This window comes from Gorilla gorilla, chromosome 13 (assembly GCF_029281585.2).
Source record: "Gorilla gorilla gorilla isolate KB3781 chromosome 13, NHGRI_mGorGor1-v2.1_pri, whole genome shotgun sequence".
Taxonomy (NCBI): Eukaryota; Metazoa; Chordata; class Mammalia; order Primates; family Hominidae; genus Gorilla; species Gorilla gorilla.
The window spans coordinates 126,058,733-126,076,608 of record NC_073237.2 but is presented as its reverse complement, the minus strand read 5'-3'; the positions used below and the strand labels follow the sequence as shown (position 1 = coordinate 126,076,608).

Sequence of the window (17,876 nt, the reverse complement as noted above, 5' to 3'; positions counted from 1 at the left end):
TCACCCAGGCTGGAGTGTAGTGGTGCCATCTCAGCTCACTGCAACCTTCGCCTCCCAGGTTCTAGCAATTCTCCTGCCTCAGCCTCCCAAGTAGCTGGGACTACAGGTGCATGCCACCATGCTGGATTAATTTTTGTATTTTTAGTAGAGACGGGGTTTCACCATGTTGGTCAGGCTGGTTTCGAACTCCTGACCTCAGGTGATCCACCCACTTCGGCCTCCCAAAGTGCTGGGATTACAGGCATGAGCCACTGCGCCCGGCCAAGGAGGGGAAGATTGAGGGACGGGTCTGGGGTCTCCATGGTGGTGCTGGAAGACCTGAGGATGGAGCCCCTCTCTGGGGCTGTCCCTGACCCCGCCACAGGCCCAGGCTTTTGTCTGCTGTGCCAAAGACTGGGTAGGGCCACAGATACCTGAGCTGTTTCCGGGATGGGGCGAAGCCATTGCTGAGAGGGGGTGGAGACACTCCCTGCCCTCCTCCCTCCAGCTTCACCCTGGACCAGTCAAGAGACAAAGGAATAAACAAGTCCCTATTCTCACCACCCCGCCCCAGGGTGGGGCTAAGGGCGGAGGAATGGAGTTTTTGCCTTAATATGGAGCTAGTTTGGGTTGGGACAGTTCTCCAACCCCACGCTAGGGAGATGAGCGTCCTTGGGGGCCTGCGGTTGCCAGGGGTATGGCTGGGTCCTCAGCCCCTCCTCTCTCAGGGGCCCTCACAGGAGTTGCGAATAATAGCGATGGCAGTAATAGTAACATAGTGCGCACAGCAGCAGCGGCGGGGACATCTGTGCCAGGACTTTGTGAAGTGCTTCCTATCTCTCTGCATCCTCACCACCCACGCCTCTGAGTAGGTGCTGTCACCGTCCCCACCTCACAGACCAAGAAACTGAGGTTGAGAGAAAAGAAGCCCCTTGCCCCAGGGAGCCAGGTGGGATCCATGTGACATCCTGGCCCCACTCTGGACCTCCTCTCCCTGGGGTACCTCGGGCACAGGAGGAGGCCACGGGCATTTGGCCAACAGCTCCCCAGAGCTGCTTTCCTCCTAAGACCCACGCCTCCTCCTCAGGGACCAGCCTGTACCGTGGGAAGGTGGAGGGAGGAAAATTCTCGGCGCCACAGGCAGCCCATACGCTTCCAGTCACTGCTGCAGTTCCCCATTTTGAATAAAGCAGCAAACATGTGCCCGTGATCCCCAGGGAGCCCAGAAGCTGCCAGAACCTGGAGGTTCTTCTGCAGCGGGCTCCAAGCTGTCCCTGTGCCGAAGGAGACACATTGGCCTTTAGTGTTTCTGGAATGGGGTTCACTCCCCACACCGGGGCTCCCATTCCACACCATCTGCCCCAGCCTCAGACCCACTATTCACTTTGGGTTTCCATCTGGTTCTGGTTTTGGGGGGTGGAGAGAGGGCGGGTTTAGGGAGGAGCAGAGAGGGAGCACCGGATGGAGGCAGATCCAAGACATTCACAACTTTTCTGGGTGCCCCAGACACTGGCATCTCCCCACCTGCTGCCACATCCACAACCCCCAGGGCTGCTTTATCATCAAGGAACCTGCTTTCTGTTTGTTTCTGAAATGGAGTCTTGCTCTGTCGCCCAGGCTGGAGTGCAGTGGCATGATCCTGGCTCACTACAACCTCCACCTCCCGGGTTCAAGCAATTCTCCCGCCTCAGCCTCCCGAGTAGCTGGGAGTACAGGTGCACACCACCATGCCTGGCTAATTTTTGTATTTTTAATAGAGACGGGGTTTTGCCATGTTGGCCAGGCTGGTCTCGAACACCTGACCTCAGGTGATCCACCCGCCTCAGCCTCCCAAAGTGCTGGGATTACAGGTGTGAGCCATCACACCCAACCAGGGAACCTGCTCTCTGATGCCTGCTTGGACCTCAGTGTCCTAGGCAGAAAAGGAGGCAGCACTGAAACCAGCTCTCCCAGGGGTGCCAATGCCACGTGGAACCCAGCTTTGCCGGAGCCCGGGGACTGGCTCAGCGTGTGGGTGCGAGTGCATGTGCACGCTCTAGGCACGCAGGGAGTACCCACCTGCAATAGTACCCACCTGCAATGCTCCAGGCTGCAAATCTGAACGTGTCAGCCTTCCTCCCCAAGGTCGTCTTAGCCACAGACCTTCTAGACGTTGTAATTAATCTCTAATTTGAATTTTTAACTTCAAACACCACATTATAAAAATAGTTGTGTTTTCTAGATGGTATCTGCCATTATATATGGTTACCATTTGTGCTGTGGAAAATAAAGCAAGATGCCTCCTTCTGCACAGGAGTGGCGGTCACATCCAGCCAGAAGCTAGGTTCAGTGCAGCGGATCAGCACTGTCCTTCCAGAGAGGGGATCCCAGGTCGCCAGGCAGGGCTGGGCAGGGGAGAGGGATCTGGGTCCTGTGTGTGGGCTGGGGGCGGGGTGTTGGGCTGGGTAACTTATCTCCCTTCTGGAAAGCATGGTTAGATACCAGCAAAGCCGTGAGGCAAGCTCCTGACACCCAGAACTCTGTTCCTAATCTCAGCTCCCCTTCCTGTGGGGCTTGGGGAAACCTCTCCCTCAGTTTTTCCATCTGTGAAGGGAACGTGATGGTCCTAAATGGGACATCTGCCCCTCCTCCCAGGCGTCTAGGGCGGGGGGCGGGGGGGGTGGGAGAGAGAGAGAGAAAGCAAATTGCTTTTTTTCCTTTTCTTTTCTTTTTCTTTTTTCTTTTTTTTGAGACAGAGTCTCGCTCTGTCACCCAGGCTGGAGTGCAGTGGCATGATCTCAGCTCACTGCAACCTCCGCCTCCCAGGTTCAAGCGATTCTCCTGTGTCAGCCTCCGGAGTAGTTGGGATTACAGGTGCACGCCACCACGCCCAGCTAATTTCGTCTTTTTAGTAGAGATGGGGCTTCACCATGTTGGCCAGGCAGGTCTCGAACTCTTGACCTCAGGTGATCCACCCTTCTCAGCCTCCCAAAGTGCTGAAATTACAGGCATGAGCCACCGTGCCTGCCTAAATTGGTGTTTACTGAGCACTCTTCAGGGGTGAGGCAGGCGTAAAGATAAGCCCCTACCTGCCTGGTCTTATCGACTCCTCTGAGCAGCCCAAACCCCAGGTACTATTATGATGATCATTTTGCAGGTGAGGAATTTGAGGCTCAGAGACATGAGTGCTTTGCCAAGATCACCCAGCAAGTGGAGCTAAGGTTGGGCCAGAATCTCCACAGCAGAGCCGGGCCACTCCCCAGCGTGTCCTGTCCCTGGGAAAAGGAGGCCCTGGAGGGGTGCCCTTGGGAGCTCTCTGGAGCGGGCTCTACATTTCTCTGTCTGCATCACCACTCAGCTGCATGGGGGACAACAGGGGCTGCCCCTGCCCCTAGCCCGCCTGCCTGGGTCAGGGATCACCTCTGGTTTCGTTCAGCAGCCCCTGCTCCAGCGTTATGGAACCTTCTTACCTTTCCCTTCCTAAACAGGCCTGGAGAGGCTGGGTAAGGTCGCAGTCAGCCCAATCCAGGGACTCCAGGTCGGCAGGGGTAGGGAACAGACCACAGTCAAGAGCCCAAGGCCTGGTGCCCCCACGTACTTACTGTGTAACTTGGCTTCCTGGGCCTCAGTTTCCTCACCTGGAAAATGGGGTCATAAAACCGCCTGCCTTCTAGAATGTTTGGGAGGATTTAATGAGATGATCCATGCAGAGGGTGTAGCACTTAGCAGGTGCACAATAAATGATCCTCTTGGATCATGGGGCCGACGATGATGGAGGTGGGCCCTCACAGCCACCTCCCCCCTGCCACCGTCACCCAGCTCAACTGTTCCGACTCTGCAGCAGCACCCCGGACTCCCTCCATTCCTTGTGGAATACAGGATTCAAGGTCAGATAGCCTGGGACGGCCTTCCTTCCTCATCTTGTGAACAAAGCTTCCACCCCAGGGTCGTCATGCACTTGGGACACACAGCCCTGGTCCTGGGTCCCTGACACCATGAATTCATCACCAGTCATGGCTCCCCAGTGCCTGGACATCTGCACTCCCGTCCCCACCTCCCTGATTGGTGCTGCCGTCCTGCACGTGGTGGACTGCGATGTGGGGCACGGCCACCTGCCCCACCTCTGGCTCTAAATGGTTCCTGGAGCTTTCCCTCCCTGGCTCAGGATCTGGGCTTCTCAGGCAGTGCAGGTCTCACAGCAGCTGGGCCAGGGGCAGCCAGGGCTAGGGGCAGCCAGTTAGGGGCTTGTGGTCAGCTCCTTTGGAGACTGGGGCAGCCCAGCGAGCTCTGGGCAACTGAGACACAACTGTCATCCCCATATCAGACACCGGCTTCCCATGTGACCGTAAGAGATGCTCACTGAGAGAGCCCCCAGAGAGGGCCGGAGTGAGTGGCCACTCTGGACACTCACAGACACACAGAACGCATCCCCACTGCTCTTAATACAAAAGTCACACACCTCAAACAAGGTCTGCCAGATCACAGGCCCCCATCATGCTCTCTCCCACCCTTACTGCTCCAGAACAGCCATGCTCTTTCCAACTCGGAGCCTTTCCGTCTGCTGTTTCCTCCATCCGGCGTGCCCTCCCTGACCTCCTCTACTGGACAACTCCACTCATTCTTGAGGTCCCTTCTGAAATTCTGTTTCCCCAAGGAAACCTTCCCTGAACCTCCAGACAATGTAGGGGCCCCGTCGTGTGTTGTCATAGCATCCAGCATGTCTCCTTCACACCAAGGACCACAGCTCCCTTGTTTCCTGCAGGGGCCCCTGTGCCTGGCCAGGGCCTGGCGTGCAGTAGGTGCTCAACAATATTTGTGGAAGGAAAGAAGCGTTCACAGAATGCCTCCCTGACTTTTCCTCCCTTGACAGAGAAACCAGCCCCTTGAAAAAGCCGCCCCCCAGGCTGGGCACAGTGGCTCACGCCTGTAACCCCAGCACTTTGGGAGGCCGAGGCAGGCGGATCACCTGAGGCCAGGAGTTCGAGACCAGCCTGGCCAACGTGACAAAACCCCATCTCTACTAAAAATACAAAAATGTGCCAGGCATGGTGGTACGTGCCTGTAATTCCAGCTACTCAAGAGGCTGAGGCAGGACAATCACCTGAACCCTGGAGGCGGAGGTTGTAGTGAGCCGAGATCGCGCCACTGCACTCCAGCCTGGGCGACAGAGTGAGACTCCATCTCAAAAAAAAAAAAGAAAAAAAAGAAAGAAAAAGCAGCCGCAGCCTTAAATTTGCTGCAACAGCAACAGTTTTCTTTAAACAGCAACCCTGCTTTCAGCTGGTATTAGATCTTTGCCTTTTCTTTCTTCCTTCCCAGTGAAATCAGAGTAGTCCGTTTTTACTTCTTGTCTCTAGCAATTTCCCGCTTTGAGCCCTGACACTCTCCTCCCCCAGGGATGTGGTGGTGGGGCGGCCCGCTCTGCGGGAGAGGCTGGCCTTCCAATTAAAACATGATGTCTCTAGGAAACATGAGCTTCCCTAAGGCAAGGGCCCCTCCCTGGTCACCCCCCTCCCCATCACAGCAAGGCCTGGAGCCTACCCGCCTGACCATGCCACGGCCCAGTGTCTGCATGGGTGTGTCCCTGCAAATGGGGGGTTTGGAGGGGGGCCTTCCTCAGGACACTGCAGAGCTCTCCAGGCAGGAACCAGGAGGTGGGGAGGAACCCCTCCATCCCTCCTGGGCCTCCCCCAGAGGCAGAGCCTAGGCTGCTTCTAGCAGGAGAACCCCGTGCGGCTCCTTGGCCATCTGAGGCACCGGCGTGAGGTGGCCAGTGTGATACCTGGGCTGTGGGGATCACTGCGTATTTCCTGGGTCAAGTCACTTTATCCTTCTGAGCCTCGGTTTCCTCACCTGTAAGATGAGGATAAAGCTTCACCTCTCGCGAGGCTGCTGAGTGATTCAGTGAGAGGCTCTGCATAAATCCTAGAGCTCGGAGACTGGCAGATGGTAAGAACGGGATCGCTGGGGGTGCTTTGTGCTGAGATTATGCCCTTTGGGACCAGGGCTGGCCTGTTCACTGGGATTTTCCCAGCACCATGCCTCAAAACAACACGCACATGCGCGGAACAAATGAGCAAATAAGGAGAATCCTATGCAGTTTTCTTGCAAGCAAAATGCAGAGCAGGATCTTGGTGGCAAGTGGGGAGGCAAAGAGTTTAACATACAGTCTCTTAGGGGGAAGGCAAAGGGGTCTCTTCTGTGGCTTCACCATGAGGGGAAATGAAACAAAATGCCCATTTGTCTTTCTTCCCAACTTAGGGAGGTTTTCTCTGGATTTTTCTCCCTAGCCTAGGATGCAGCCCTTCTTTCTCCAGGTTTGAGGACAGAGCCCCTCTGAGCTGCGGGCATCACGCTTCGGCTTCTGGGGAGGCCCTGGGTCTCCCAGCACCCACACTTGGAATGATGTCTGCATCTGGAGGCCCCTCTGGCTTCCAAGCCCGCAGGGTTAGTGGTGGGGGCCTCAAGGGGTCGCCTGGCCTCAGTGAGGGCTAGGGAGCTCATCCTCTGCATCCACTGTGGACTGGAAGCCGTCTGAGGGCAGGGGCCAGTTCAGACCCACTTCTGAATGCCTCAGTCCCTGCTTCACAGTGTCCTGAAAGCACATGGGCTCTGGCTTCTCCACCCCCAGTGTGACCTTGGGCAAGTCACTTAGCCTCTCTGAGCACCGGGTTCCTCAGCTGTAACCACGATTGCAGATACTCTTTCTTCTGAGCACTGTCTGGCTGCCTGCTGAGAACTCCACTTCCATCATCTCCCAAATCCTTAAAACCTCCCTGCAAGAAGGTGTGACTCTTGTCCTCCCCAGATGACAAATAAGGAGCTTAGAGAGAAACTAGCCATGGTCCCTCAGTGGGCCAGAGGTGGGGCTGGAGCTCAAGATCTGGCTGTTGCTTCCCATGTTCTTGGCCATGCCACCCCTGATTCCCACCGTCCCAGGGCCCAACCCCTTGCCAGCAGACCCTCAGACATGGGCTCTCAGCAAGGAGCAGGTGAATGACTGAGCAGGAGGAAGGACAGAAGGAGAAGGAGGCTCCCAGGTCCCAGAGGGTGCAGACCCAGCCCTGGAAAAACGGGAGGGTGCCAGACATTCTACACCCACCTGGGGTGGGGGCAGCCTCCACCTGAGGCTGAGTTGCCCACCGGCTGCCCACTGGCTGGACCGGCTGCCTGAGGCACCATCTTGAGAGCATTAGGGGCTGCTGTTAACAGCTGTTTTCTGTTACGCATTATTTGTTAGTCTAATGAAAGGAGGTGCACTGGCTTTCAAGACCTCGGCGTTCTGCGGGGTTTTATATGGGAGGCCCGCGCAGAGCTCTGGCGGCGGGAGAGGCTGCGAGGCCCCTGCCAGGCGCGCCCGCCCGGCGGCTCCCGCTTTGATTCCTAGGTTTGCAGCCATCCGCGTGGTAATTCCAGCTCTGGTTAAATGTCATTTTTAATAACGCCATCTCTGGCGTGTAAACGTCTGCGCCCACGGCAAGAAGGGAGGCCAGCGAGGGGGAGACCGACAGTGGGGGAGGACAGACAGGGAGGCGGGGGTGGGGGCAGGAGGACAAAGTCTGGGGCAAGGCAGCAGCCCCCTGGGGGCAGTGGATCCCCATCCCCAAGAGAGCCCTTTGAGGGGATCCCATGGGGGAGGGAGGGTAGCAGGGGGGCAGGAGGTGCCGGCAGGATGCCAGGAAGGGACTTGTCCAGTGGCTCCAGCTCAGCAGGGGTGCTTTTGACTGCCCCCTACACCCCAACCCTGGCCACCAAAGCTAGAGGGGGTCAGGATGCTGGTGAGGGAGAGACAGGAATTGTCCCTATCACATCACCCCTGCATTCCAACCCCCTGGGCTGCCTTGGGCTGGTACTCAGTAGGTGCTCAATGGATGCTGGTGGATGGTCGAGAGCAAATACTTCCTCCTAGACCCGGCAGTGCAGCTTCGGCACAAAATCCAGTCCCTGGGGATGCTGGGGCTTAGCCTCAGCGCAGCCCCCTCCCTCTCCTGTATATTGGACACTTCCGGGCCCTTCCAGGTCCAGAGCCAGCCTTATGCATCCTGCGGCAGCTCTGCCCGGCCTCTCTGTCCCCTCGAGAGGACCGCTTTCCAGTCGGGTAAACTGAGGAGGGTGATGGAGGCAGAGTCAGCTCTGGAAGGAGCCCGCAGCAGGGTAACAAGAATCGCTAGGCAGGGGGCTACTGAATGCAGATGCACAGGCCCAGGCTCCGAGTCCGATCCGGTGGGTCAGGGTGGGACCTGGGAACACGCACCAGCTCCCTGGGTGATTCTGACGCAGTGACTCCTGGGACCACACTAAATATGTCCATAAACAAATGTCCAACTTTCTTGTCTTGCAGATGGGGACACGGAGGCTCAGACCAGCCACAGGGTGTGTCTCAAGCTGTAGAGCTGGGCAAGGCGAGGCAGGAACCCCATGTCCTGACTCCTAGTCTGGGGCCCTTCTCACTGCGTCTTGGGCAGCAGTGTTACAGGAGGTCACCTGCCCTCACCTTGTCAAATCTCAAGCAACTGAGGTGTTCGCTCAGCTCTGGGGGCGGGGGGGGTCCCTCTGTGGAAGTTTCCAGTCCTCACAGCCTGGGCCTCCTTCTCTGTCATTGTCTCACTCCCATGCCTTCTCCAAAGACTGCGAGTTTTGCAGCCCACAGCCTGTTGCCCGGTCCCCAATCCTACAGGCCTCAGCTCCTTGGCTGCTCCATGACCCGTTGCCCCCACTCACTCCTAGCCCCTCCTACCGCCCCCAAACTGGAAGGTCCAGGCTGCCCATCCCACGCACAGAAAAGCAGAATCAATCACAGAGATAAACCAAAATAATATCTTCCAGAGCCTGCTTCATTTTTAGGACACAAGAAAAGATATCATTAGCCATCAAGGGCCCCATGGGGACCCATTCTGTCATCTTGGTGGCCCCCCAGAGCCTGGCTGGGCACAAACAGCTTCCGTGATGTGGAAGGGACACAGAGCAGGGCGGCTGGACCCGGGCTCAGGGCAGCGAGAGCAACCGGGGACCCAGTGCTTTCTGGGTCTCGTAACAACCTCTGCTTCCAGGACCTGGTGCGATTCTGTGGCTCCTGGGTTCTGGCTAGAGCGGGGTGTCCCGGTAAGCCATGCTCCTTGGGAGGGGCAGCCGTGGCCAGCTCTGCCTCTTCCAGACTGGGGATGCTGTGCCACCTGCCCCGCTGCCCCATGTCACCTCCCTACCTGCTGGATGCTGAACGCCGGGCACCCCATCTCTTCGTCTGCTCAGTGTGGGAGCCAGCAAGATAACTTCCCCAACCTCCCTCTGTCTAAACAGGAAGCTCCCACGACTCTCTCCTACTCACCACCTCGCAAAAGGCACTTAACCCTTGGCCCACACAGGTGCAGATGTATCTGCCCATCTACTCTCCAGGTGCTGCGGCCGCCCTGACCACTAACAGGCAGGGCTCCATCTGGGGGCCGGGCTTGAGCCCTCATGATGAGGGGTGTGTGTGTGCCTGTTGTGTGTGTGTGTGTGTGTGTGGCATGGGGGGTATGGGTCTGTGTGTGTCTTTGTGTCTGGGAGTCTGGGAAAGCCAGACCATGTGGTTCCCAAATGCCAGCCTAGGACAAAGTTTTCACCGACAAAATGAGAAAAATAGGGGCAATAAGTGAGCTTTTTATGAAGCTAAATGAAGTCAATTTTGGGAACCTTTGTTTCGTTTTTTTTATTTTTTGAGACAGGGTCTTGTTCTGTTGCCCAAGCTGGAGTGCAGTGGTGTAATCACAGCTCACTGCAGCCTCGAACTCCTGGGCTCAAGGGATCCTCCTGTCTCAGCATCCCGAGTAGCTGGGGCTACAGGTGCATGCTACCATGCCCAGCTAATTGTTTTTAATTTTTACTTTTTGTAGAGGCAAGGTCTTGCTACATTGCTCAAGCTGGTCTTCAACTTTTGGTTTTAAGCAATCCTCCAGCCTCAGCCTCCCAAAGTGCTAGGATTACAGGCTTGAGCCACCTTGCCCAGCTAAGAACCTTTCTGTACTCAGAGATGAAGATACTAAAAGGTTCTTTCTTGGATGAAAGGCGGGGGACATAGGGCTGTGAGTAAATGGCTTTTCTTGGCAAACCTTTAACACTGTCCACTGTATGCCACTTCCTCTCAGTTACTGGAAATTTAACTGGACTTGAAAACTGCAAGTCTGGGAACCACAGGCCGGCAGTGGAACTCAAGGATTGACACATTATAGGTGTTCGGAAAATGACTGTAGAATGAATGAATGAATGAACAAGTGCGGGAGCTGGGGATGGAGGGGGAAAGGGAACCTGTCCTATTGCTGTTACACAGAGACAGGGACCCTCCACAGCTCTCGTGCATCCGGGCAGCTGGAGACAGGTGAGGGAGGCCGTTCCAGTTGTTTCTGGGCAGGAGGGGAAGGGCATCACCCCCACACTCCCATGTCAAACACCCCAGCCCCGGGCCTGACCCATCTCCCTCACACTTCGGACATGACCCAGGCCAGGTTGCTGGAGATATTGAGGAGAACCCCCCCAACCCCGGGCCACCTCACAGCCCCTGAATGCAGCCTGTGCCTGCCTGGGGGTGGACATCCCTGGTCAGGCCACCCCAGCATTCCCGGGAGCCAGGGGCAGCTTCAGGCAGTGGTGGAGATCAGGGGTTTTGGAACAGGAGGGCCAGGCTGGAATCTTACAGGAATGGGAACGGTGTGACCTTCACCTCACACCTCAGTTTCCCTCTTCATAAAATGGGCTTCACACGGCTGGCAGGAGGACAACTCCAATGAGGCCTGTGATGCCCCAGCCGACATGCAGAGCACACAGCTGCTGTGCCCACGAGGCTTCCCGGTCACTCTCACCACGTCCCCTCACGCCTTCCTTCAGCCCCACCACGGCCACCCCCTTCTGCTCCACTGGTGCAGCCTCTGGCCCAGGGTGGTGCACTGCTGTAAGGGTACCTTCAGGCAAGCATTGGGTCCCCTTAAATCACCCCCAAGGTCCCCTTCCACCCTGGGTGAGCCACTGTCCTTTAGGGTCTAGGAAACCACGGAAGTGCCCCAAGTTCTGCTGCGTCCAGCCTGACCCCACATCCTTGCCTGGGACAAGCCACCGCAAACCTTCCTTCCTGGCCCACCCACTCAGAAACGCCTAACATAGGCACAGAGCCTGTTTTGTGCCGCCCCTCCCCTCCCACCCGCTTTAGTCCCCAACAAGCCTCAGCCAGAATCTCCCCAACAGCCAGGCGAGCTCCCCTTCCCTGACTCCTCCAGCCCAAGGACTGTGCAGGAGAGGGAGGCCTGGACTTGTGATCCAAAACCAAATCCCTCCTCTCCTTTCCCAGCTGTGAGGCCTCGGGCAGGTTGCTTTGCCTGTCTGGGCCTCTGACAGCCTCGCCTGACTCACAGGCCCTCAGAGAGCATCTCCAGGAGCTGCGGTGGAGACGCTTTACTATGAACTAGGCATGGTACCCAGAGCCCTCACCCACTCAGGGCTCGACACGCCCTATGAGGGATACCACAGCCCTTGTTCCTATCCCACAGATGGCAACACTGACTCGCAGGGTTCTTTTCAGGCCTCAAGGGAGGTGTGTAAGCCGGCGCTGTCACTACTGCTCCAAGCTACTTTTCTGGAGTTTTCTGGGAGGGGACAGTGCTGGCTCCAGCCTGTTGAGTTTCTGCTCACAGAGAAGGGCAAGCTGGTCTAAGCCCCCTGTGCCAGGCCCCCAAGCTCCACCCAGATGATCTACTGGACAGAGGAGCAAGAGGTCCTGGAACCACAAATAATGAACCAACCCTCCCTGGCGAAAAGAAGGCCGAGATGCAGGCCACTGTCCCGCCCTAGCCACGCTGGGAGGCCCAGCAGTTCCCAAACGGAAGGCCCCCTGGGCACTCAGCCTCTCACTCACTCCTCCTCCCTCCCTGCTCCCCGGCTCCTGCTGAGACATGATCATCTGAGGTTCCAGGCACCAGGCCCAGCTCAGACCCAGGCTCAGAGACCCCACATCCCGGGCAGACATGCCCATCATGGGGTTCCTAAGCCTGAGTCAAATCATCTCAGTCGGGAGGGCCTCCCAACCCTTGTACACTATCTCCCACTGTTCAGGTGGTGAACGAGGCACAGAGAGGGGACATGACACCCCCAAGGTCACACACGGAGAGGAAGGCAAAAGCAAGGACCCCAACTGGAGCATCCCAGCCCCCCAAAGAATGCTCACTGACTGCATGACTCCCCTTGTCCCAGGAAATAGAGAAAGGGGAAGGAAGGGGAGAGGGGAGGGGAAGGAACGCAAACTGCCTTTCAAAGGCTGGGCTCCCAGGAAATAGAGAAAGGGGAAGCAAGGGGAGAGGGGAGGGGAAGGAACGCAAGCTGTCGTTCAAAGGCTGGGCTCTGAAGGGACCCCTTTGTCTCTTCCTCCAAAGCCTGGCTCTGGTCTTGTGATGATGCCCTGTTTCAGCATCTGTTACAGGGAGGCTGGTTAAAAACCGAAGTTAGCCGTGGAAAACAGTATTATGGTCCCTTAACACACTTAAAGGTAGGGCTGGGCACGGTGGTTCACACCTGTAATCCCAGCACTTTGGGAGGCTGAGACGGGTGGATCACCTGAGGTCAGAAGTTCAAGACCAGCCTGGCCAACAAGGCAAGACGCTGTCTCTACTAAAAATACAAAAATTAGCCAGGTGTGGTGGCACGCACCTGTAATCCTAGCTACTCGGGAGGCTGAGGCAGGAGAATCACCTGAACCCAGGAGGCGGAGGTTGCAGTGAGCCGAGATCACACCACTGTACTCCAACCCGGTCAATGGAGCAAGACTCCGTCAAAAAATAAAAAATTAAAAAATTAAAGGTAGAACTACCATAGAATGCAGCCATTCCAACACTGACTAGATATCCCAAATCATTAAAAGCAGGGACTTGTATACATCCACGTCCACAAGATGGGTGAACGGATACAATGTGGTCCATCCGTACAGTGGAATGTGATTCAGCCTTCAGAAGGAAGGAGACTCTGACGCATGCTACATGGGTGAGCCCTGTAGACGTCACATTAAGTGAAATAAGACGGTCACAGAACGGCAAATACTGTAGGATTCCACTTACATACACGATCCCTAGGGTAGTCAAATCCACAGAGACAGGAAGCGGACTGCTGGGTGCCAGGGGCTGGGGGAGGGGGAATGCATGTTCAAGGGGGTGCGGTTTCAGTTTGGGAAGATGAGAAAGTTCTGGAGATGGATGGTGGTGGCGACTGCACGACAATGTGAACGGACTTAATGCCACCGGACAGCATTCTCGTAAATGGTGAAAATGGTCAATCTGATGTTAGGCATCTTTTATCGCAATAAAAAATAATTGAAGGTAGGTCTGCCAGTCTCTTAACTCAGGCCCTGAGCTGAGCCCTGGGGACCCCCACCACAAACCAGACTCACCCCTATTAACAGATGCACCGACAGCCCCTCGAGGGCTCCCACCTCACCCTGCCTTGCCCCGTGCCTTAGATGCAAGCACTTCATCTTCCCAAATCTCTGGAAAATGAATCCACGTGGGATCCCAAGGTTTCTCCTGCAGTGAATCCTGGGGTTTTCCAAAGCAGGTACCAGCCCTGAGCACTGGCCGCCCAGCCTTCCCTGGCCAGAGGCCTCACCCCTGCCTGGCTCTAGGGGCTTTGTTTATTTTCCCAGTGTGTCCACGTCCCTGTTTCCACCCTGCCCACAGGAGGGAATGCTTTAGAGAAAATCTCAGCTATTAATGTGGTTTCTTTTGTTGTAAGTCATTGCAAAGGCAGCAAACCAGGGTTTGTTTTCCTAACGTGCTTGGCATAGCTCAGCGCCTGGTGCAGCCCTCAGCGTTTGACTGGGGAGGAAGGAACCCGCGACCCTGGTTTGTTCTGAGTCACTGGCGAAGCCACGGTCTTCCCGGCCATTTCTGGAGGGAGCCTGGTCTTAGAAAGTCATTGGCAGTAGCGGGCTTTATCCACTGGTGGCTTTGTGCAAACAAAAAATTTTAAATTAAAAAAAAAAAAGTTTGAGCCTGCTATCCCAGCAGATTGAAGACATATTAATTCCTAACTCATTGGTGTCCCCCATTAACCCTTATTTTTCTTTCTTTCTTTCTTTCTTTTTTTTCTCCTGCCTCAGCCTCCCAAGTAGCTGGGATTATAGGCGTCTGCCACCACACCTGGCTAATTTTTGTAGTTTTAGTTGAGACGGAGTTTCACTATCTTGGCCAGGCTGGTCTTGAACTCCTGACCTTGTGATCCAACTGCCTCTGCCTCCCAAAGTGCTGGGATTACAGGTGTGAGCCACTGTGCCTGGCTAACCCTTATTTTTCTAATGGGGGCACTCCCTCTTTGGTGCCATCTCTTTCTTTTCTTTTCTTTCTTTTTTTTTTTTTTTTTGAGATGGAGTCTCATTCTGTTGCCCAGGCTGGAGTGTGCAGTGGTGCAGTCTTGGCTCACTGCAACCTCCGCCTCCCGGGTTCAAGGGATTCTCCTGTCTCAGCTTCTCCAGTAGCTGAGATTACAGGCATGCACCACCACGCCCGGCTAATTTTGTATTTTTAGTAGAGATGGGGTTTCACCATGTTAGCCAGACTTGTCTCAAACTCCTGACCTCTAGTGATCCAACCACCTCAGCCTCCCAAAGCACTGGGGTTACAGGTGTGAGCCACCGCCCCCAGCCAGACCATCTTTCTCTGGACTTGAAAACAACTCCAAGAGCCACAGGAAAACCCACCTCCAAGCATGTCTGGATCCCTGGTGAGGGGACCCGGCTCCTGTATGTCCAGGACTGGAGGATGATGCCGCAGCCCAAGACTCAGCCCACTGGCCTGGGGTCTGCAGTCCCAGCAAGCCCAGCAAGGTTTGGCTGTCCACTTTCAAAGGGTCGAGGATGGGGAAAGAAGGATCCCATCTCCCCCACCTTTGGAGCCTTCAGGACTTGGGAGTCCACAGCAAGTGGCAGTGGTGGGGCCGCCTGACCCAGAGGGATGAGTTGGAAACTGGCGCCTGCCCTGCAGTCCCCTCTCTCCACCTTCTGCCTGTAGACCCAGATCTAGGCCACACCCCGGGCGGAGCCCAGGGACTCTCCCTGCCAGGGCTCCATCGTCCTCAGGGCAGAGCTAGGCAGCTTCCAAGACGGACCAGCCCACGAGCGCCTCCTGGAGCCTGGCCCAGACGCCACCCCACCTGATCCCACACCCAGTGTGTCCCAAGCATGCCTGGGTACTCCCAGTGTGCCAATGCTCCTTCTTAGGAGAAGGCCTGGAGGCCTCATGGGTTCTCCAGGAGGGTGGCTAGCCCCAGGGAGCTGCTGGGGAGACCCACTGCACACCCAGCTGCCTGGAGGCTGCCAAGGGCCTTGTCTAGGCGCCCACATCCCCAGCTGACACTAGCTATTCTGGGATCCCCGGGGAAACCCACCACCAGAGACCTCCAACACTGTGTCCGGGAGAAGCACGGCCTTCCCTGGCTGTCCCCACAGCAGGGGTAGGTCAGAAATGGGCAGGCCGTCCCCTGGCCAGGACTGGAGTACGAGACACCCTGGCCCCCTTCCTTCCCTCCTCACCCCTCTCTCCTCTCCCTTCTTTCCTCTTCCTCTGTCTCTCCTCCCTCTCTCTCTCCTTTCCTTGCCTTCTCCTTTCCTTCTTTCCCTTCACCTTCAAGTTGTTCCTCCTTCTCTTCCCAACCCCTGGAGTCTCCCTTCATCAGGGTAAACCGGGACCTCTCCTCTGTCCTGGGGTTGGGGGACCGGCTCAGAGCCGCTGAGGTCCTCAAATGACCTTGGGCCGGCAGGGCATTCCCCCAGCACAAACCAGAGGGCACCTGCTTTCCTCCGGGCCAGAGTGGACATCTCCCTCCCCTTTTCTACTGAGGAGCTAAAAACCCCAACTCCTGGGAGGTCTGCTGGCTTCACACTCACCCCGGAGGGTGCAGCCAGTGGCCAGTCCACTGTGGCCAGTGAGTGGTGGCCGCTGCCATGAGGGAGCCAGTGGCTTCATCTCAGCCACAGGCTGGCAGCAGCTGGGTGCACTCAGAAGGTGCCCCGTGAAAGGCAGGCGTGTCGCAGGCGTCCTCGTGGACGCACATGGTTTCAGACTAGGCTGCAGCCACCTCTGTTTTCCCTGCACCTCCTGTCTCTGAAAAGCCAAGGAACGCAGCCACCAGCCTGGGCACCCTGAGACCTGGAGGCTGGTGCCGGGAACAGGGTCCCCCAGGGCGGGTGGGAGGGCTGCTGGAGTCAGGCGGGCACACTTCAGGGGCCCAGAGCCCCCAGCAGGCCGGCCCATCCGCAGAGTTAGGGGACAGGGGCCTGGTTTCAGATCACCCGGCCCCCATCCTTAGTGTGTGCTGAGCCGCGAGGGCTCCGGTCCTCCCCTCCCCCACTGAACCGTCCAGGGCTGGGGCCTTTGCTTTTTCTCCATCTTCTCCCCGTCCCTCCCCTTCTTACCAAGGGCTCAGGACCCTGCCATCCTGTGTCACTTTTTGAAAAAGGCCACTTGGGTGGGTTGTTTGTTTTTAAAGCCCCTTCCTGATGACCTTTGACCTCCGCAGGGGAAGAGAGGCCTGGCTGGGCCGTTCCACCGAGGCAGCTGCTCCCGGGGCAAACTGGAGGGTGGGGGTGGGCAGGCACCCTCGCCCCCCAAAGAGCCCAACTTAAGACCGAGGAGGAGCTGGGGCGGCGCTAGCTCGTGCGGGAGGGGGCGCGTTTGAAACCCCAACGTGCAGCTCAGCGGCTTTGCCCGACTCAGGTCTCTGTTTCCCCAGTTGTAACGCGGCAGCAGCCACACCCACTTCCCAGGCTGTTCGGGAGCCGAACACTGGGGAGCGAAGGCAGCGCACTTCCCCGTGGGGACGCACCCCAAGACCCGAAGAGGGTCCCCCTCCCCCAGCCCAGAGTGCTGGTCAACCGCCGCCCACCGTCACTTACACGCGCCCCCAGAAGTCCTGCCGCCGACCACGCGCCCTGCATCTTCGCCCGCCCCGCGCCGGCTCCCCGGGCCCCGCGCCCCAGCCCCGGCCCCGGCCCCGCCGCCCCCGTCCCTGGCCGGCCGTACTCACCATCCTGCGGCGCCGCCTCGCTGCCGCTGCTGCCCCCGGACGGCTCCCGTGCTGCGCCCTCCCGCGCCTCGGCCCTTGCCCCGGGGCGTGCCGCCAGCCGCCCGGCCGCCGCCACCTCTTCCAGGTCCAGGAGGTGGCTCACCGAGAAGTTCTTGCGCGCCTGGGCGCAGTCGCCGGGCCCCAGCGCGGGTGGAGGCGGCGGCGGCGCCGGGCCCAGCGCCGGCTTGTCCAGGGCGAAGGCGGCGGCCGCGCTGTCCATGCCCGCGAGCGGCCCCGGGGGGGCCGGCGGGGGTCTCGGGCTGGGGTCCCAGGAAGGGTCGCGGGCGCGGGTCGGAGCGAGAGCCCCGGCCGCCCCGCGCTCTGCCCAGCTCCCGCCGCCTCGTAGCCTCGCGGCCCGCCCGGCGCTGACGTCGGGGAAACAAACTTTCCGCCCTCCCCTTCTCAGCCACGGCCGCTCGCTCCGGAGCCGCTGGTGCACGCGCTGCGCCGGCCACACGCCCCTTCTTGAAGCAAACCTCGCCCCCCGTCCTCTCCTCCGCCCTCTCCTCCCCGCGCGCCTCGCCCGCCCCAACCCCGGCTGCTGGCGCTGGGGGCGGGGAAGGGGTGTCCTCCTTTCACCCTCCCCACCCACTTTTTAGGGAGTGGGAGGTTCCGTGTTTTGTCGTTTTCCATCCCCCAAGTGTCTGGGAGGTGATGGCAGAGGGATTCTCCCCTTCCCTTTACAATCGCCTCCGCAGGTGGAGGGGGCGGCCCAGAGACGGAGGGGACGAGCCCCCCACTCCCAGCTCCAGCCTCACTCCCCTCAGCGCCCCCAACAACGGCCCCGCCCGCTCGCGCTGGCCGACAGAGCTCTGTGCACACCACCCGCCCCAAGGCTGTCTCTCCCA

The 17,876-nt window shown here is 57.9% G+C and overlaps 1 protein-coding gene across 1 annotated transcript in view; it reads right to left on the bottom strand.

Annotated features, from left to right (window-relative positions):
* PRRX2 (paired related homeobox 2) overlaps positions 1 to 17,506 on the bottom strand; it is a 57,573-nt gene extending 40,067 nt beyond the window's left edge. Inside the window, exon 1 of the mRNA XM_019033119.4 lies at positions 16,990 to 17,506. Coding sequence (XP_018888664.2) covers positions 16,990 to 17,248 — 259 coding nt within the window. The 5' untranslated portion in view covers positions 17,249 to 17,506. The remainder of the gene's footprint in view (positions 1 to 16,989) is intronic.
* Positions 17,507 to 17,876: the final 370 nt, after the last annotated feature.